This window comes from Melanotaenia boesemani, chromosome 16, assembly GCF_017639745.1.
Source record: "Melanotaenia boesemani isolate fMelBoe1 chromosome 16, fMelBoe1.pri, whole genome shotgun sequence".
In the NCBI taxonomy this organism is placed as follows: domain Eukaryota; kingdom Metazoa; phylum Chordata; class Actinopteri; order Atheriniformes; family Melanotaeniidae; genus Melanotaenia; species Melanotaenia boesemani.
This window is the reverse complement of record NC_055697.1, coordinates 9,405,723-9,427,776: the sequence shown is the minus strand read 5'-3', so window position 1 is coordinate 9,427,776 and position 22,054 is coordinate 9,405,723. Positions and strand designations below refer to the sequence as shown.

The following is a 22,054-nucleotide window of genomic DNA, read 5'->3' as shown; positions in this document are numbered from 1 at the left end:
ACTAGTTACTTCTCCCAAAAAGTAACTGAGTTAGTAACTGAGTTACTCCACTATAAAAATAACTAGTTACCAGGGAAAGTAACTATTTTCATTACTTTTTTTAAAGTTTAAAAATGTCAAAGAAGTTTGATTTTTTTCAGAAGAGGTTTTCACAGGCCAGGTGCATAGAGTAGAACAGCAAAGACTGGTACCTGACAGAGGTTTTAATATTTATTGCACCTCAAAAGACCAACAACTGGTACAACTGTACTTCAAGAATTTTCTTCATCATTTCCACCTCGAAAATGCCGTCTTTCCCTGAGACTCCGGACTCGCCATCTCTGATTTTTTGTGTGTGTGCTTCTATGTGCTGGGTTTGTGTGTAAACATCCGCCCACCTGGTGTCTCTGATTGGCTTATAAAATTTTCCTCCAATCATCATTACTTAATCGCTTACCCCTGTGTTCACTACAGGGGAAAACACACACACATTTGGAGCTCCTGTGTCTGTGAGCCAAGCTAGCGTTAAAACCAAGTGGGACGACCCACTTCGTAGCTTCACTCAGTAACTTGTAGTAACGGCATTTTGGTAATGGTAACGGCGTTTGTAACGATAGAAAAAGTAATTAATTAGATTACTCGTTACTAAAAAAGGCAACGGCGTTAGTAAACGGCGTTTATTTTAACTCCGTTATTCCATCACTGCTAATAAACACAATCCATCAGCATGTGAGAATGGCTGTCAGCAGATTTCAATTTACTGCCAACGCAAACACATTTTATTAGAAATACAATTTAGCTAAATTCTTGTTCTAGCACATTTAGCAAAGCTAACCCCACACACCCAACTGCACTGTCTCTTATCATCCGTCTATTTCAATTACTGTTTAAACAGAACACATATTCACTGCTCATTCATTTTGGACATGATGCTTAAATTTTATTCATCCTCAGAAGAAAAATCAGGTTGGACTGCTAATGATGAACATGTCTGAATCTGCAGAGTATGAAAAGTTGATTTACCTCAAGTGGGACAAGTTGATCTAATATACAGCTTTCAATACAAACATGAATCATGAATCTATTCAGCAGGACATCTAAAAAGCAACCAGAATTCTGTGTTTTGTTTCAGGGGGAAATTACATTGTAAGTATATTAACATCAAGGAAGTTTCAGCAGATTTTGGAAGCAACATAGTAAAAATACTTTGGTAGAATTGTTATGCATCTTCACAATGTTTTTTTATTTGAACCTATCACAACAAAATAATCTGTGCTTTCTACTTGTGACATTTTCTGTATGTGTTTATTACTTTAGTTTAATGCAACTCGACATAAGTTTCCGACCTCCAACTCTGCGCCTCTTGACTCATTTTAATGATACACTGATATTCATTATGCACATTTCTGGAGCTGTCATTGGCCTGCAGCTTCCTGAGGCTGAGAAAACTGCCCTCCACAACTTTGTGATCCAGCCTGGAGCCTCACATTACAACTTCCTTTTTTCTTCACGGCTTCACGCCACACAATAAAAAACTGGATAGCTACACATTGGCTGTGTTGGATGGTGCACCATGGCTGATTCAGCAAACAAACCCAAGATGACATCATCAGAAGATGTGAGGAAAGAAAGAGAGAAGTGACAGAGCAAGAGATAGGACGAGAGTCAACATTGGACTGACTTATCCTCCTGGAGAGAGCTCAGAGAAGAGACAGGATGCAAGACAAATGCCAAATTAGCCTTTGTTAGGGGGTACCAGAAGTTAGAAAATTTGCTAAAGATTAGTAGTGTTGCTTTAAAGATACAATGTTTAAGAATTATTGACATTTAGTGGCAAAGATGGGAATAGAGATGACCACAAATGTCAAGCACAGTTGTGAATGGATGGTGGCCATCAGTGGCCAAAATTCTTTGAGACATAACATGTTTTCATCTGTGAGTGAATCTAGTGGCCTCAACAGATAACTTCAAAATTGTGTACATGTGTGCTGTCTTCTTCTATGTGCCTTAATTACTTATCCCAAAACGCAGATGGTTCCAACTTCGCACAAAGAAAGAGAGTTGTTTGTCCATTTAGAGACACCATAGTAAAATGGTGGCACAAATATGGCAGCTGCCATGAATGTGGAACCATTACAAATAGACATTAATGACTCAATCTGAGAGAATAAATACAATAAATAAAAGTTATATCAGTAAAGTGATTAGATACTAATAGAAACACAGTTTTTAATTATATATTAAATTGGTCTGTCATTGACCTTTGATTTTGTTACACTCTGCCTGGCCAAAAAAAAAAGTCATCCAGTGTTGCATTAATTTTTTTTTTTACCAAGATCTGGTATTGGTGATAGGAGAGTCCGATCACTGTGAGCAAAGCCTTCTCCAGCACATCCCAAAGACTCCTCAATAGGGTTCATGTATGAAGTCTGTGGTGGCCAATCCATGTGTGGACATGATGTGTCATGCTCCCTGAACAACTTTTCATGATTTGAACCCAATAAATCCTGGTATTGTCATCCTGGAATATGTCTGTACCATTAAGGAAGAAAAAATCCATTGAAGGAATTACCTACTTACCTAGTATATTCAGGTATCAGCTGACCTCATTGTTTGGACACATAATGTTGCTGAACCTAGACCTGTGCCTAGACCTGACCAACTGCAGCAACCCCAAATATTAGACTGCCCCCACAGGCTTGTACAGTAGACACTAGGCATGATGGCTGCATCACTTCATCTGCCTCTCTTCTTACCCGGATGCTCCCATCACCCTAAGACAGGGTAAATCTGGACTCATCAGACCACATGACCTTCTTCCATTGCTCCAGAGTCCTCTATTTATGATCCCTAGTTAAATTAAGCTTTTTTTCTCCAGTTACCCTTACAACAGGAGAACCCTTTGTTTTGTTTTTTTATTTCTTTTCATTATGACTTATTTCAGATGACATGAATGGGATAGTTATATTTAGGATGGCAATTCCTTGCTGTGTTCATTACAAGATCTGCTAAGATCCACTGCCAGATTTAAAAAAAGGAAATCATTCCCTGGCCTTGGCCTAATTTAAGTGAACTGTTAAAAGACGCTAAAATTTGATGGTTGTGAGAGCAGATCTGGTCAAATGTACTGTGTCAATATTTCTTACTCTTAACTTCCAGTCTGTTATCATATTTGGAGTCAGAAAGGTTTTATATTATTCAGATTATATTAGATAAGCAGGTTCAGTGTACATTAATGACCATTATCTCCCTCATGTATCTACAACATTTACAACCTAATAAAAAATCAGCTCATTGCTTGTCCTTTTCAGCCCATGTGAAACAGTATTTACTGAAGTTTCATCTAATGGGTTTGCAGGTCTGGACTATGTTGCATTATGTGTGCTACATGTGTGTAGAAAAAAATTGTGACTTAATATAGAGAAATCGCTATAGACCTATGCAGACTGAGTGGCTGTGTGGGATGTTTATCCTTGTAGAAACTGGTAATAAGATGATTGCATTCTGCTGTGAGCGCTGTAGACTGGTAAATGTAATGATACAACCCACTCATTTTTTGGGGGGAGACCTCAAGTAATACTACACAACCATATTTGTGTGTTTCTGAATCCACTTTCTTTTCAATGTGTGTGTGTTTTTTTGTTTGATTTTTTTTTTATGTTCAGGGAACCTATCACTGTTTCACTGACGGTATTGGCTATGCAAATCAGAGTTCATTATAAATTCTGCCTTTTTGGAAAAAAGAGAAGGTAATTTGCAAAGACTTTTTATTCATTACTTTAAATTACGTTATACCATTCTGCTGTAAAATGCTGTTGCTTTTTTATTTTGGCTATGAAAAAAGTGTCTGGCAGCTGTGTTTAGCAAAATACATTTGTCTATGTTTCCATGTTTTCGACTGGAGGAAAAAAAAAAGCATTTAAAGGGAATGGAGATGTGAAATATTCTTACCCTGTGTTTTCAAGAGCCAAGAAAGCATAACATAATGCACACACCATGTGCTACAAAACAACCAATTTCTTTCAGACATTTGCAAGTCCTCTTCACGGATTACACAAAGATATAAGAAGTTTGCAATGGCCTAACCTCTGTTCTGCCATTCCCAATTCATTCAGAGCTGACAGGTTTCCTTTTCTCTGCAAACATATTCTTGTCATTAGCATGCCTCTGAACTTTGCCTCACAATGTCTCCTCTGCACAGTTCTGATGAATTATTTCATCCTGTACAGAGCTGACTGCAGGGCATACACATGTAGATGCTTCCTCTGGTCAGGGTAGAGTCATTTCATACTGGTGCAGGGTGGACACCTGTTCCCCCTGCTGTGCTGATCATGACCCCAGAGTGAGCTGCTGACATTAAACTGTACATGTTAAAATGCACTGATTCTGAGGCCTACAGGGTTATTGTGTAGCTCCTATCCATTTTTCATTTTCTTTAAAGAAAATAGCCATCTATCAATAACTAAAAGTATCGTACATAGACTGGTTATTTCTTTTACCACACTGATGTCCAGAGGTCAGAAAACCAGGAACTAAGAAGTCCCCATGTCCACTCTCACAGCAATCACTTGGGTTATGCTGGGACCAAATGAGACAAATCATTTCCCTGGATTCCGACACTCATCTTGACATACAAAGTCCTCTTTTGCACAACCAAAACAGCAATTCAGCAAAGTTTTACCTTGGCACAACACTACATGTTGAACCAAGAAAGAAGGCACCTGGTGTAATCAATGGCTAGAGTGTAGAGCTGCACATGGTGCGACAGACATTCAGGAGGAGCCCAAATTAGACAAATAAACCTGTAGTTGATTTATTTAATGAATTCCACACTATAGTACTTTTGTCTTGAATATGCTGAAATATTTAAATACATAAATATTGATTTAAGCAGAAGCCTCAAAATCCAAATTCTCTGTACAGATGCGCTGGGCTTTTATTTATTTATTTTTTTTTTATTAAAATAGAGAGAGAGAAAAGTCAGTAAACAATATGCACAAACAGAATAAAGCTGTGATGAGTGGATGCTGTGTTTTGCCTGTTAGCTTCACTGACCTTTTTTGAGGTTATGAGGTAGAAATCAAGAACTTTAGGGAGTCACCAGGCTGACATGTTGCCCCAGCTTAGCGGCCCCTTTTAGCTCTTCTCGTCATGCTGCAGTCGCACATCTGCACCTATATATCAAAGCCATGCACAAAAACATTCCTGAGAGCAAAGCAAAGGTGATTTGTGTGCCTTTCTCCTTCTTTTTTGATTAAAATTCATCTGTGATCTAACCGTTCTCTCAGCTAAAAGCTATACCTTTTAAATCAGTCATCCATCCAGAGCTTAGACCTGCACCACATTAAGACCTGCACTGACATCACAACTGTTTCCACTCTCCCCGCCGTGCCTCATGCCTTTTCATATACTTTCTCTTGTCCTCAACAGATGGACAACCTCACAGCCAGAGACTTTAAGTGTTTAATAAATGTAATACAACCTATATAGTGTTGAAGAAAGGAGTCTAAACCAGAACCATGTGCATGGAGTAGATGGCGGCCGTTAGGGGCAATGGCTAATGTGGTTCAACATGTGGCCCCGGAGGGTTCACTCACAAGCTGGACAGTTTATGACCTTCAGCTTAGTTTCCTCCAAATGTGGACAGTGTCTTTATGTTACAATTCGCTAGTTTATGATGAGATATTTTGTTTTTTAATGACCTAATGTATTCTCCACAAGTGGAGACTAATAAAAGAATACAGATGATGCTGGAATGTAGTCTTTCAAGTTTTTATCTCACAGAGAACAAGCACTGTGGTGCTATATTCCTACAGAGGGTAATATATGAACATGTTTGACTTATTGTCAAATTAAGGAAGAGTGTCTTGACCCATGTTGTTTATCTGCATGCCTCTGCTCATTATTTCATTCAACTCAACCTGACACTGCTAACCACAACAGATCATAAAACATTTCTGAAAAGGAATGTGTGTAGTGATGGGACTGGATAAATCATCAACACTTGGAAGCCGACCAGCGGCTGTGTGGTGTGAATACGACTGAAGCCTTATCAGATCTCATCTTCAGTTGTCAAAAAAGGTTCAGTGGACTCCCAGTGATCTCCGGGGTTTTTAATTGCTGACCCTGCAAAGCACTATACACCTAATAAGAGTCCTTCAGCCCAATCAAATCTTCCAAGATGCAATCTCGGAATTTTATTGAGTTTGAGGCATTGATTGGAAAGGATGCTGTGAAACACAATTTTGGTGAGAATTTCTTTGTTGGACATGAAAAAAGTAGTAAATCACTCTCTATGGATTAGAAATTCCTTTTTGTGAAATCAAGCAAGTTACTATATAACAACAGAGAGGATGAAAAAAGTCCACTCATTGTCAACCACATTCAACTATCTGATAATGATTGTCCCACTGACACTGCTTCTGTTAACATGTGGCTAAACTTTAAACAGAGGCAAAGATCTCAGAGATGCCAGACTGATTTATAGATGAGTGTATTTAAAAATTAGTACAAGGTGTCTAGCGTATTTGTCTTAAGTAAAATGCAGCAACTACTGTATAAACACGCAGAGCCTTGGATGTGAATATTTGCAGCTACGTTAATGTAGCTTACTGAGGAATGGTAACACGCTTGTTGATCTCACATGTGGTCTTGAAGGTCTGAATTATTAAATTAAATCTAAAAACATGCTGCATGAGTAAATTAATTTTAGATGAACTGTGAAGGAAGTTTACAACATTAAATGGGATATATGACCCACATTTTGGCACATCCTTTGTAGCTTGTTACAAAATAAGACTGGAGTTTAACATCCACCTAATGTAACAGTTAATGTAAAACATGAGGGTAGAGATCCACAAATGTATTAAATCCTATCAGACAGATTTTTGTACAGCCTAATATTTCACTAAGTCTTAGCATTTCATTCAGAGATGTACTCTAGATAAGAGGTATAATCTCAGTTTGATGGATGGCCCAGTCTGAGCCTCAGGCCAGTGGTGTGTACATACTGCAGTGGTTGCAGCAGAATGATAAAACCAACATAGGCAGGTGTGTTTGGTTAAGATGCACTTGTCAAGTGGGGTGACAAGCATGTCTGTGTTCATTCAAGTGAACCCCTTATCTGCACCTCCATGTCCCACTCATGAGACAATAAGCACTTCCCCATGTTTGTATGATTTTCCCCTCTCAAGCAAGTGCTTGCACACATGTCGGCATACATACAAAAAGGAGAATATCTTGTCTAAAATAATTTATAGTCTGTCATTACTGCTTACCTGTAAGTGTACAACTCAACACCGACGTCAATTGCGTCTTTTTTAATCTCTTCATTTTTGTGAATTTGTAAACTTAATCTTTTTTTTAATAACTATTATTTATGTAATTTAAATAAATATCCACATTTTATTTAAAAAAAACAACAACATCGGGAGAAAAAAAACAAAAAACAAAAAAAACAAACAAACAAACAAAAAAAACCTTTAGTCTACATGCCTAAGCACGTGCAGCCACCTACTTCTTGTGCTTGACCTTTCACCGGGGCTAGCAGGAAATGACGTCAGAGGAGGAAGTAAAGCTCCCCGCTGTCAACGACAGCAGGGCTTAACTGCTGCAACAACAACGGCAAGTAATAGTAGCTGGCGTTTAAACGTCAGACTGTCGCATAAATGTGTCTTTGGAGGCGATTATCTGTTGAGCTGAAGTGCTGAATATTAATTTATTGTCCGTGAAAATGACACCGAGGTAAGCTGCCCTGTCTGAGTGTGTGATGCTCTGTGTGCTCAGTAGCTAACCGCACAATGCTAACGTTATGCAGTAACTTTTAACTAAATATGTCGATGCAAAACTTCATGTAAACATAGCTGGTGATGGATAGGTGGTGTTTGACGACATTATCTGATCATTGTTATTAAGTTCCGAATCAATTTATCATAAAAAACCTGTACGAAGATGCACTTTTAAAGGGAAATTACACCTTTATATGCAGCAGTTTACGTATCTGGTCATATTGGCTCCCTATTATACAGCAGAGTGACAATGTACACATGTGCCATCTAAAGACATTTTAATGTAGCCCATGATAGTTGTACTTGCATATAGATCCACAGCATTTCTAATCTGGTAATATTAATCCGAATACAATTGAGACAACGGTGTTATCGTCCCTCTGAGTGACTCATTAATTTGTCACCGGGTGAGATCACCAATTGCTGTATTGATGCTCTTAAGTGAATATATTTGTACATGCATCAAAGAAAGATCATAGCCGAATCAAATTACTGTTTTAGTCTCCATCCCCTATCATAAATTTGAAATCACAAGTTTTGTCACATATATAACAATCACAATAATTAACTAGCTTAATATCACTGCTATATTAGCTCATGACTCATGTTTTGGTTCTGGGAAAGATACTGATGTTCCTCTGTTTCTTTCTTTGTGTTTGCAGATGACTCACTAGTGGCTTGGACATCTGTGATTTGGTAGAAGATGAGGCATGCTAATTTTGCCAGACTTGTCATTGCTTGTAACCATAGCAACTGCTGTCACATAAACCACACTGGAGAGGATAACAATCTATAGAAATCATGATAATTGCATTTTGCACATAACACTCACTAAAACAAATAACTACATAAGTGATATTCAAACTTGTTGTGAATGGATTTCCATTAATATCAACCATGTCCCTGGGCGAGCAGTCTCAGAAGTGGTTTCCAACCCATGTCCAAGCCACTGTTCTTCAAGCAACCGGTTTACAACCCAAAGGCAAAAATGGCACCAACGATGCCTACACCATCATCCAGCTGGGCAAGGAAAAGTACTCCACATCAGTGGCAGAGAAAACAGTTAATCCTGTATGGAGAGAAGAAGCCTCCTTTGAATTACCTGGTCTACTTCTGGAGGGTAATCCTGAAGTTTATGAGCTCTGCCTAATAGTGATGCATCGGTCCTTGGTTGGGATGGACAAATTCCTGGGTCAGAGGTCCATCAACCTAAATGAAATCTTTGATAACAAAGAAAGAAAGAAAACTGAGTAAGTTTCAGATTATGTACTGTACTTATGAAGGTTCTAGAAGCCATAAATCTAAGTTTATAACAGCCCGACATAGGTTAGCAAAGTTTTCAAAGCAGAATTAACCTGAGTTATGTGTGTAAACCTGTAAAATATATACATTACATTGTAATTTTTATTTTAACCTCAAAATTATATGGATTTAAATTACTTTTAATAAAAGTCAATATCATGTTCTTTGTTAAGTTATAGTATTATCCTTTGAGAGGACACCTGAGACAAGTTTCTAATTAACACACGAATCATGGAAGACTTGTTATCAGGAAAAAAAAAACAAAAGAAAGAGAGAAATATCAATGTAATGATCATTCTGATTCATTAGTACTAGCTAGATTTGGAGTGCTGTTTTACATGCAATTTAATTGATTTGAGTTTTCTGGTATGATTAATATTTTATATGAGTATTTAATAGTGAGTCAGCAGCATCACATGGGTAGTAACCTCTGGACATGATTGCCTGTTGGTAGAGGGGCATATTTTTAGAGGAAGTGGAAAATATTTGCAACCATTCCAGTGACAAGTGGATTAGAGCACAGACTAAAAAAAAAATTTTTTTTTGGTCACATTAACTGCACATGTTATTGCCTTACTAGGATACACAAGTGTGCTGTGCTTTGCGTGTTATATTCTGCCCTCTGTTCTTAAATAAGTTCATGACCCAGCTGCCCTACACCACATAATTTAAATACCATCACATTGTTCTTTATTGTCTTCTTCACTTGTTTTACAAATTAATTTTATTAGAAACATCTGTTTTTAAATAGTTTGGAGCACAAAATTGTCTGTCTGTTGTAAACTATCTGACAAAGCAGTTAAAGTTGAGGTAGCTCATTCTTGCTCCGTTGGTGACCACGTATTGATTTAGCTTGCATTTTTCCGTCTTGCTTGCACTGTATTGTTTGAGGCTTAGCAATGAATTGGCCTACATTGTTGGGAGATTATTCTTTTAGCGTAATCACCGACATGGTTGGCACTGTTGCAGTCTCACTGAAACTAGCGAAGCTGGCCAAACATGTCTTGTTAGTCACTCCTCTGTCAGAAGTGTAAAATGAATCATGGCTCTTCTCGACAGCCTAAGAAGCTTGGGTTGGAATCTTAGTCTTTTTCTGGAGAGTTTAGTTGTTCTCCACTAAATCGCTCATGGGTGGAGAATAATGGGTGCCTAAATGAGTCAGCCCTTTTATAATCATGTGACTTTTGCAGGCTGTGTACCCACCTTACAGCAAACCCATGCTGAGACATGGTTTGTTCCTTGTGAAGTAAGTTTCTAAAAGACTTGAGTCCGTTACATGTCCAGCACAAGCACACACATTTTTAACCCTACATTAAGCAAACAGGAACTGCACTGCCAAATTGGACCTGGTGTTAATTACCTCACTGCAGCATGGAAAGACATTAGCACATTTCCTCTTTGCCCATCAGTTGAGAGAATTACAATATGTTATAATCAGCATGCATGGCTTTTATTTATTTAGGTGTCTGAACTGATGCACCTTGAGGCTGTGCACCTTCTCAGCAGAGGTTCTGTAATGGATATACCCGTGTTGCCTGTTGCTCTAATCCCACACTGCTTCCAAGCTTGCCAGTGATGCCAGGATCCTTGATGCTGTGTCCACAGTGGGTCTGTGTTCGCCACAGCCTATCCACAATGTTTTTCTACTGACATATTGAGGAGGAAAGCCTGTCTTGATATCTGAGCAGGCAGCCCATAATTATCGCACACCTGTGTTTGTTGATTATGAGGAGGTTCCCAGCGGTCTGGGCTCGAGTGGGAGAATTGTGGTTCCAAGCACAGGGGGAAGGTTTATCTTGGCCTTGAGACGCACGTGAAGTGCAGCCTCTGCCCCACAGCAGCGGCATGCTGTGGCTGCTGATCAGCCTGAGCTCGGCGCACAGCCTGGGAATTGGACCCAACAAGGCCTTTCATGACTGGGCTCCTGGGTCAAGAGCTTGACGGTTGATAATTCTGCAGCTGCGTTTATAAAGAGCCAATAGCCAATTGAGCTGATTACTGAAATTCTGTGTGGTACTTAAAGGGACACCACAGATCTTTATTTAATTTAAGGAGGATTAGTAATATTACTAAAATAGAGTTAAGTAAATACATTTCACTTCAGCAGATACGGGAAGATTACCTATATTGACAAAACTTCACCAAGATTGAAGTGGAGGAGTGTGCTCTTCAAAACTTTCATCATAATGTGAAAAAATGCAGACAGAAAATGCATTTAAACTCTCCCTCCTTGCTTTTGGACACTGTCACGAGCTTTATAACACAGAGGATATGTCTCATTAGCATGTATGAACCGTTGTGTTGCCCTGTGATGTGGCTTTGCGGTTTCCCAGTTGCTTGTCGTTTCATTTCTGAACAAAAGCCAGATTTGTGCAAATGGCACTTTATTTAGCTCAGAGCGAAGGCATAAATCCTATTACTTCCAGTTGAAAAAGCAGAGAGGTTAAACAAATAGGAGCCTAAATGCAGCCTGAAATGGCCTTTTATTATTCTTCAGGAGGATATTTCTTATGTTCAGTTTTCAAAGAATAATGTTTATCCTTTGAATGATAAATGTTCTCATTTGTGTTTTAAAAAAGTTTAAATAGCTTTTGGATTAGTCTGCTCAAATCTGCCTTTTAAGTCTTGTCCATAAAGATAAAGGTACAGCATATTAGAAAGAAAGTTGGCTTTTTTTCTCCCCCTCCATTTGTCATATTGTTGGTTGTGAAAAGACTTTTACCACACTCTGTCTCTGAATACATGTCCTTCTGAATTATGATGAATTATGTGAAGAGGATTTGTTGTTAGAGCAGACTTGTATTAATCCGGCTCTATAGATTTTGTCATTGAATTTGCTCAACATAAGCTTTCTTCCTTCTTCTTTTCAGCTGGTACTCCTTGGAGTCCAAGCCGGGAAAGAAGAAGAAAGAACGAGGTCGCATCCAAGTCAGCATTCAGTTCATGAGGAACAACATGACGGCCAGCATGTTCGACCTCTCCATGAAGGAAAAGCCCCGCTCGCCTTTTTCCAAACTTAAGGACAAAATGAAAGGTCGCAAACATGACAGCGGCTTCAGCGACACGTCTTCAGCCATCTTGCCTCGCTCTACCTTGTGCGAGTCAGAGCCCAGTCGCCCGTCGGTCGCCCCGGAGCCGCAACCCCAGCCAGACCCAAAGGTCAAGAGGCCGCTGTTGTCTGGAGCACATAAACTCTCTGCAGCCCATTCCATGTCAGATCTCATTGGGACCCATTTTCGACCCAAACTGGACTCTATGAACTCCATAAATGAGAGCGGTAAGTATCCATCACCGTTTGAAACCTGCTTCCAGCTTGTAGTACATGTCTTAAAGTGCTCCACACATGTCTGAGGGATTTCTTCTTTCTTTTTTCTTTTTTAAACAATAACCACACTTATGTTTCTTTATCAGGTGAGGTCACTCATGATTTTCATTCTCACATTTGTCTTTCCAAGGATGGACAGTCAGATAACTAGTATCTCAAAAATGTCAAGGGTGAAAGGCCTCATTCTCAAGCAATGACACAGTAGTAATTATGCTGTTTTTTTCACACTGTATGTTAAAGCAGGGATGCAGTTGGTTAAAAGTACATTTTTATATTTTTTACATTGTTGCATTTAATAAAAAAATAGTGTTGCAATCTGTAGCAACAATTGTTAGAAGCCAGTAGAAATGACAGCTTTATAACAATATTTCTGTAGATATTTACTGTATGTGTATAAACCAAGATTTACAGGTTGTAATTTAGGCCTAGTCATTTCATTCATTTCTCCTTTAGTTAACTAGATACCACATAACAGATATTAACAGATATCAAAACACAAGTAGTAAAATGAATGTAGCAGCCAACACTAGAGAAATGAAATACAGCATTGGTTTAAATACTGCAAAGAGGTTTAAAAACATTTCTAGCAATCCCATGACAAGACCTTTTCTTAACTTCTGCTTCTAACCTGCACCAAACCGACCTGAAGTTTCCAGATGCAACAACTTCTCATTTGCCACTTTTGTTCTTGAGTTAGTTTGAGTTAGTCGGTGCTTTTACATGACAGTAGAAAAAAAAATACTGAGAATATATTCTCAAAATCAAAAATTGCTGATCCAGAAAATCCAATTGGGAGTTGAATTACTCCTGCATGTATACACCTAACTAGTTACAGTTGAGTCTATTTGTAGTAAGAGATAGATCTGACCACTTAATGGAAAAGCTTTTATTCCAGTATGCATGTATGGAAGGGGAATAGAGTCATTGATCAAAGTCAGACTTGAGGTCATGCTGATATCTATTCATTCAAGTAGGTTTGTGCTGAATAACGATTAGACATGTCCAATTTATGTCTGGTTATGACACGTCCTAATGGAATCAAAATATTTGCCTTTAAAAACACCCACTTGATTATTGTATATATAACAAGACAAATACACATAATCTCACTTAATTAGCCTTTTTAATAATATGATCAGTTCTACTTGAAGAGTTTTCTGTTTTATCACAGCTTTAAGTTGATCGGATGTTTTTTTTTTTCTCCTTTCAGGAAGTACAGGTGGCCCTCACAGGCGTTCCCAGAGCGAGGTGCCAGGATACCAGGACGGCGAAGCACACAGTGACCCTTTCACTGATATCAGTGACACCCTGCCACAGAAGTATGCCACGCTCCCACGCAACCGCAACCCATTTGAGGGGGAGCACGGGCAGCTGTGGGACCGGGCAGAGAGGAGGGAGAAAAAGGAGAAGGTCAGCCTACTGGAACGCGTGACGGGAAAGAAGGAAGGCCGCAAAACCAGCAATGGGGGGCGTTCAGGGAGTTCTGGAGACCTGCGCTCCCCCAATCCATTTAGTGGAGACTCTCAAGCAGACACTAACCCGTTCAGCTCCAACTACAAAACCAGGTAGACCCATTTTGTGATTCAAAATGGGAAAACAATTCATAAGTCATCTTACATTCACATTATTCTGTAAAAAGGTTAATGGTTTATAGATATTTATAGATCTCTAAAGGCACTATGTAGTAGTCAGTACATCCTCCTTAACTGCATATAGCCTAACTTGGTGGAGGACTACAGCTGGTTTTCCAAAGTTCATGTTATGTGTGTGAGTAAGAAATATTTCTAACCTTCCGATATGTGTCATTCAGGTCTGTTTCTTCCACGTGTCTAAGTTTAGCCTCCATCCTTGTGACTAACATCTTTTTATAGAAGTAGTTTTTCATCCATTTTTAGCAAATCTGTCAGGTATTTTTTATCATCTGCTTCCAAAGCGTGATCTTGTCACCCCATTGGACAGCCGCTGCTTCACAGGATGTTTGTTACAGCACTCATAAAGTTTCAAAAGTTTTGTTTTGTTGTTCAAACATTTCCCATGAGCCGGTACCGTCTATTTCCTGTGTTTTATAAAGAGTTGGTGAGCACTGTGGCTAAGTTCTGGTTTATCTGAGTGGAAGGTGTCATTAGTGGCTCTTTAGAGTGCCTGGGCTTGATAACAAAGCCCTCTGAGCTACAATAATGAGATCTATTGCTGAGATAGACCACCCAATTAACCACTTATCTCTGTAGGCACTGCTCTATCATCTTAACTGCTCCCTCTGTCATACACCAGCTGAGTGGTCATTTGTAGCACGTGCAAAAATTTACTTTCAGGCGTGTTATTTGTTGATGCAGCAGAGCCTGTTTTTCTTTTCATTTCAAAGTTTGTTTCAAACATGTTCTTTCATTTACAATATTTACATTTCCCCATTTCATGTCTGAAAAGGCTTAGGCAGAATTCTAAACTTATAACGCCCTATTTTCCTTTCCAACATTTCTCTTGTGACATGTGACGGGTACCACTAAGCTTCTTTGTGTGATTGTTAACTTTCCATCTGATTTTTCCACAGTGATAAAAAACAGACAGGAAACGACAACTTTACCTTCAGCCAGAAGAAGGACATCTACAGCAAGAAAGCTGTAAGGCTGCAAATACTTTTTACAAAAGCAAATGATGTTTTTTATTCCCCAGGTTGTCAACCTTACCTGAAAATAATTAAGATGTTTTAAACAAAATAAAATGTAGAGCTGACCTCGGTAATTGTAAAAGACTTTGTCTTAATGTGGGCTGTTTAATTGAGAACTCTTAAGTTTCGTTCGACGTGGCAGCTGGTGACATTGATCCGTGAGGCCTCTGAAAATTCAGATGTGCCATTCAGCTAATTAGCAGCTGCACACGTCGGTCATCATGTCTGATCTGATCATAATTTGAAGTGGTGTTAAATTTCGGCCTGTAAGGTCGTCCGCGACGGCACGTAGCACCGATTCTGTAATTACATTATTTTTTGTTGAGAAAAGACATGAAAATGTTTTTGTTTTTTTAGTAATTCTCACATTATTTGCACTTTACAGTTTGAACTACTGTTGAGTTTCTGTTTGGTTGAAAATTTTTCCAATTTGAGAGAAAGCCAAAAAAAAAAAAAAAAAATCAGACTATTACACAGCAAAAGCAGTATGTACCAGTGAGCAGGGGTGGGGGGCAGTGGCTTAAGTGATGCCAAAATGAGAAGGAGAATGCTGATAATGGCTTTCCTCACCTTTCTTTAAGGGTGTTGAGGGCTGTCGGTATCCACACATGTGCCCCCGTTCATGCCGCTGTGCCTCGCAGAAATGGTAGCTCCCATTTCCTCTGCTTCAAGGCCCTAATTAACCACACGCTGGGGGGAGGGAGGGCAGCGAGAGATTTCAAAGGACTGAGCTTTTAGATTCTCAAAGCTGAGCTCATTAGAAACTGTAATGACACAACTGGAGAATGCCAAGTGTGTGCCTTATCTTCTCCTCACTACTGATCGCAGAAAAATGGTCATCATTACTTTGCCAGTTCATGGTCATTTCCAAGCCTTTGTCAGCAGCCACTAAAGCTCCTGATTATTATGCTGTGTGTGTGTGTGTGCATGTGTGTAAGACAGAGAGAGTTACACATCCTTGTATGCGAAAGCAACATACTTCCTTATGGCTGTCTGTTCTCGTATTCCATCTCAGGTGGCTTAAGTGAAGTATCTCTCAGTGAGATGTCTTTTTGTGTGTTTGTGTGTGTGTGGAGTCGATTACTGAGCTCTGTTCCTGAAACCCTCCGTACGTTGGACATTTAATCTCTGAGGCAAATATTTCATTTTGGTTCATGTCGCCCCCACGGTAGCCTCTATGCTGTTAAAAGCGATAAGATACCTGGTAAGCAGTCCTGCTCCAGTTCTCTCCACATTGTCTTTTTGCAGCAGTAGAGACTTGAATGGCGCATGGGAGTGGAAGCTGATAAGTGTGGTATTTTAAACAGGGTGAAGGCTTTGCTGCTCTATCTGTTCGGGGGAGGATGCCCAGCACTGAAGCGATAAAGTGGTCCCTCATTAAAAACGATTACAGCGTCTCTCGTACCCGCGCAATATGATCTGCACATACCGTACCACACGGCTCTGTCCAGAGCGAACGGGGCTTGGGTTGCATCCTTTCGGTATTTATTAGCCTGACCTTTTAATTGTAGGGAATATGCAGCCTGGCATTTCCTTCTTTTAACAAAGACTTAGGCTAGACTTTTTTTTTTCTCATGTTTAAAAGTAAAAACAAAAAAAAACATGTCTCAACAGGTTAGCTGTGTCATTATAAACACTGTTAGCAGTTTTAGAGAATAACTTGTGCCATGTGATTTATTGACATGTCAGTGGGAAAGCTCAGGAGAGCAGCCACATCATAGCAACTCTTAATTAGCAACACAAAACAAAAGATAAACACATGACAGTTTGTCAAGTTTAGCCAACAAGCCTAATGAGTTTATTATTTTCTGTCTTTCTAAGCAAACTTAAGGATTGATTCTTCCTCTTTGTGATTGATTTCTTTTAAGCATTTCAGTCTGTTTTTACTAAAAAAAAAAAAAAAACATGGACGGTTTGGTAAGATTGAAACATAAAACGGTTGATCTCCTTGTTTCCCTTTTTCAGGAGGTGACCCAGGAAAGCGTGGCCGCCTACAGCAACTTGACCTTCGAGGAAGTTGTTCAGGAACTTATCAAGCAGAAAGAAGTGTTGAAAAAGAAGGATGCCCACATCCGGGAGCTGGAAGACTACATTGATAACCTGCTTGTTCGTGTCATGGAGGAGACACCAAGTATTCTACGGACACCCTATGAGCCAAAAAAGAAGGCGGGTAAACTCTCTAAAAAGTAGAAAAACGGTTCCTGGCTAAGATTTAATAATAATACCTTGTGTCTTGTGTCATGGGGTTAAAGAAAAACAAGATCAAATCCTAAATGTTCTTTTGTGGGTATAGTTTTTATAGACTTTTTTGCTTTAATATTCTGGTTATTATAGGTTATTATAGGGCATGCAGGTGTATTGCGTTCTTTGTTTTACATCAAATTATTTTTGTTATTTGATAACTTCGATGACCTTTGGCGGCACATTTTGAGGTACTTAAACAGGATACGAGAAGTTCATCAGTTGCTTAAAGTCCAATCAAATAATGTTTTGGCAACGAGGATGTAAAAAGATATTGTATTGTACTTGAGAGCCCACAGACGTCTTCACGTACAGTTTCCGTTAGAGAAAATGCTGGCAAATTTGTGTTTACCAGATGATGTAGTCACAGCTTTTGTGCTATTCGCTGAAAGATGGTCAAGTTGTCTGATAAGATGAAAGTGTTGTTTCAGTGTTTACAATCAAATACAAGTCTTAAACCTGCCATCAAAACAACACACTTTAGCAGAGGCAGCTTTACCCCCCGTGTCTCTCAACGCTGCATAAATGATTCTTAGGATGACTGGAAGAGATTTTTCCAGAGCTTTTTTTTTTTTTTTTTTTTCCTTTTTCTGCTAAGAACAAATGTACGTTCTAATTACTGGTTACTGATTTTGCATTCTTTGTTTTATTTGTGGTCTTTTGGTTTTCCTGAAACCAGGGTCTCACAGTTGTTCACTGGAGGTGATAACTTCACTAACTAGAAGTGCAATATAATCATTACTTAAAGGTGTTGCTTTACATTCTGCTGGTCATGTTCTTGTTTACATTTTAATCACGTCTTTTAATCGACTCTTTTTAGTGGAAAAGGAGTTCTTTATTACAGTCTAGACTGGTCGACCAAACTTTATATCCTTCAGTTACAGCTGTTGCTTACGATTGTACTGATGGTACCTAGCTACGCATGAAGATAAATGCTGCACAGTCTTTATTTATAAATGTTTCATAACTTGTATGAATATTATTTGATTGTTTTGGGGTACTTTAAAACACTACTGTGTTCATTTCCCTCCACACCTCTTCTACTGTGTTAATGCTGTACAGTTAGTGAAAATCTACAGAAACATGTTGCCAATCTGAATAACTCATTCAGACCTGAGAGGGTGTTTTGCTAAATTAATCATAGTTTAAAAGCAGCCCCCTTAAACCTGACGGTTATCTGAAAATTTGACAGAATTGTCACTGTCAGGTAAGAAGAGCTTACGTCTTCAGCTTCAGCAGTGAGTTTCTGTCTGTAGTGGCGGATGCTGTTGAATGAGGCTTGAAGGTTTAACCAGGTGCTTCTGGTCTTGATGAGTTAAGTCAGTGCTCATGCATTTGTAATGTCTACACTGTGCCTCAGTAATTTATAGCATATCCTTTTTTTTTATCTCAAAACATTCCACAGACTTGCGCTCAACTCAGATCTGAGTGTGAGTGTTTGATTAAGAATCTCTTAATAACTAGTTTTCAGTTTGGCCGCCCCATGTGGCTGTTTAGTCGTCTCACTCTCTCCTCTGTCTGCGATGCTGAAATGTTTTCACCACATATGCTGTTTCTGTGTTGAATTATTCTTAACTTATGAGTTTCTAAGGAACAAATGTTTAATAAACTGCATTAGGAGCAGTTTATGGATTTCAGCTCTGGTAATGAAAAAAATAAAAAATTCTGAAGCATTATAATTCAACATATTCATCTACAGTTGCAGTAGCAAAGTTAAATATTTATATAGTTTAGGTTTACATTTTTAACTTTTTTTTTTCCGTTACTTTGTCCGCAGTATTAAACATGCTTTATATTTACATTAAAACTGTCATTTCTGTTTTTATCTCTATCAGGCAATGACCCAACTTGGCTTGTTTGTGGATATTTATGTTTAGTTTTACTTTACAGTGGTAAGAATATTCGACCTTTTCACTGTTTGATGCCAAATCACAGATGAGACAGCCGATCAAAATGTATCTGTGGAATGTCAACCATTATAAACACATTTTTTTCTTTTCTTGAATGTGTCACAGCTTAGAAACTAATGATGAAAGTTTCTGCCGCTGTTAAAAGTAATTATTTGTTTGGATATGTTTTTTTGGGGGGGGGGGACTTTGGATAATAATATCTCCTTTTACTGAATGTATTCTGCTTAACTTCAATCTGAAATGTGTGATTTGTGGTTCACTATCAATGCCATAAATCCTCACTTGCCTTTAAAGTATTTAGTTTATCCAAAGAGATAATTTCATCTGTTTTTTTTTGTTTTGTTTTGTTTTGTTTTGTTTTGTTTTTTTCTCTCGACTTCTTCATCTCTTCTTGATGAGTCAGACCCTTTGTTATGGACGAGCTACTGTTGAAATTTTGTATTTTCTAATGCCAAAAATGTTTAAATCACATGATGAAATAGCTTCGCACTGATTGCCTTCTCACACTAGTTGAAGTGTAGATTCGGTGTCATGTTTTAGGTTTAAGCATCTGCTTTTACTAGTCTGTGTTAGTAGTTAGCCACATTCTTACGAGCGTAAGAATCTTCTCTATGCTTCCATTGTACATAATGTATAGTCTCTTTATAAGTTCTTGTAGTTCTTGCATACTATGGGATGCTTTAAATTTACTTCCTGGGGATTTAATCTGGTATCAATACAGTTACATTTCAGAGGTAGGTAGGAAAGTGGTAAAACTAAGTTTAAATTAAGTTGTAGTTTATTTCTCAGATGCTTGGGTTCCTTTCATTCTTGTGCAGATCATCATGAGCATCAAGGTAAACCTCACACTGAATATGGAGCAGATGATTCATCCTCTTTTATACAATATGGCCCTGAGCCCCTTTGCTTTGGTTAAATGCCAATATAAGAAAAGATAAAATCTGACAACATTTAATGTGGAATAAATTTGGACCCTGTGGTTATTTAGTTCAAATGAAACATTTGGGGGGGTGAGTAGTTCAAATTAATTCATTTTGCCTGTCATTTTGTGTTGTAGCTTGATTAATGCTGCTTTATGCTTTAAGATAATTTGGTGCTTTGGTAAATGTCACAATAAAACACAAATCTATATGAAAAGCATTCATTCACTAGCATGACAGTCAAATAAAAAACACTCATTATTGCTGTTTTGTTTTTTTTTTCTTCCAATTTTACATATTCGTCATCCTGCAAATGTCAGTAACTGAATATGCAATGCAAGTTTTCCTGGAAAGCTCAGCTTGTGCCATAACAGTAGTTTGTATAGATTTTGTTGCACATGCATCAAAGTTCGAAATGTTTTAGGTAAATACCGGCCAACAAACAGATATGTGGAGAATTTTATTTCCCTTCTTCCTCCAGAAAGCATGCATCGAACCTTTTGATGAATAAAGCTCAAGTCGGATCTCAAAATCCTCCTCTGGCAGTCTTTTACCGATTTGTATGATGCTGCTTGCCATAGGCCACATACAGTTTCCAGACACTAAGACTTAAGCTCCAGCTAAATCCTCTGACGGTGCTTGTAATGTGGCACACAGTTTTGAAGGAAATGATGACTGTGTTTATAAAAGATTTTGCCGGTTGGCAAAGCTTCAATGAGTTTGCAAAGTTGAATAGTGGCTGGTGCATGCAAGCCAACAAATGGAAATATAATTAATTTAGTTTAGTGCCCTTATAACTCTGGAACCTGAAATAACATTTTGAGACTGACACATTGTCGTATTGATAAAGGTGTTTTTGGTTTCACAGTTAATTTCTGCATACACCTTTTGTACCAAGTTTAATGTTTGGATGCTTCTTGTCATTTCTATGTGTCCACATGTTTAGCTTTTGTAAACACAGAAGCCAAATTTTATGGCTTTTCCTGGTCTAGAAGCTTTTAATCCTTTAGATTGGGTTCATTTTTAAAAAATCAAACCTCATCACACCCTCTAGTTATTTGTTGAACCCGGCAATGTACAGTGTATGTAGATTACCCTTTTTCTTAAATTTCCACAAAGTAGCCAATATGCAAGACTTTCGTACCTGGATGTTTGGGGAGAAGAATGTATGTTTTTGTTTATTTTGTTTGTTTTTTTAACACACTGGGCTGTTGGAAATGTCTGTAATATGACAACATTGTATGTAAAATGCCATCAAAACACTGGTTTGTAAGAAGTTGATGATACATTTCTTGTTATCCAGACACTCTCCATGTGAAGCAGTTTGTACTGAATTTCTTTAGCTTATCACCAACATTAGAAGTACATTTCTATGTTTCACTGGATGTACCTTGAAAGACACAGGTGAGATTGTGTTGTCATTTTCAATAAAGGAATTGTAAATTAAATCTTATGCTTTGTCTGTTTGGAAGAAAAAGAATGCAGCTATAGATGAAATTAGGATTTTGTAATAAGTTTTCATTGACATCTAGAAGGGCAGTGACGACTCCAAAGAAGTATTTTAGTGTAATTTTTGTCATCTTTGGTTAATTTTTTGTGTCTATGTAATGATGACGTCATATAAGTATAAGTGAGCTTTTCCAAGGACACTCATATAACTCTGCACCATCACAGACCAACTTGCATCCTTTTCCTCAGAAAATATTTAGTAATACTGATTACTGTGACCACAATCAGTATTCCTTGGGTCGAAGTCATTTATTCATCTTTATAAATATATATAATAAATATATATTTATTTAACTTCATTACTAGGCCTAAATTGGCCTGTTTGAAACCTTTTTAGGATCTGTTACAGACCTGAAATACAGTAAATGATGCAAATTGAAGAGTGAAATGAAGATAGGCAAAAAATATCTTGCAGT

General features: G+C 38.2%; 1 protein-coding gene across 1 annotated transcript; it reads left to right on the top strand.

Moving 5' to 3' along the window:
• The first annotated feature begins 7,554 nt into the window (after positions 1–7,554).
• LOC121655683 (rab11 family-interacting protein 2) lies at positions 7,555–21,152 on the top strand. Its single transcript, XM_042010484.1, has 6 exons — positions 7,555–7,722; positions 8,429–9,016; positions 11,939–12,345; positions 13,604–13,958; positions 14,942–15,011; positions 17,024–21,152. The coding sequence occupies exons 2-6, from the start codon at positions 8,664–8,666 to the stop codon at positions 17,246–17,248; spliced, it is 1,410 nt and encodes a 469-aa protein (XP_041866418.1). The 5' UTR covers positions 7,555–7,722; positions 8,429–8,663; the 3' UTR covers positions 17,249–21,152.
• Positions 21,153–22,054: the final 902 nt, after the last annotated feature.

Bases quoted from the DNA above. Each gene is read 5' to 3' on its own strand.
- LOC121655683 (XM_042010484.1), top strand. From the start codon at position 8,664: ATGTCCCTGGGCGAGCAGTCTCAGAAGTGGTTTCCAACCCATGTCCAA. The intron at 9,017-11,938 runs GTAAGTTTCAGA...TCTTCTTTTCAG, and splicing joins AAAGAAAGAAAGAAAACTGA to CTGGTACTCCTTGGAGTCCA. The intron at 13,959-14,941 runs GTAGACCCATTT...ATTTTTCCACAG, and splicing joins AGCTCCAACTACAAAACCAG to TGATAAAAAACAGACAGGAA.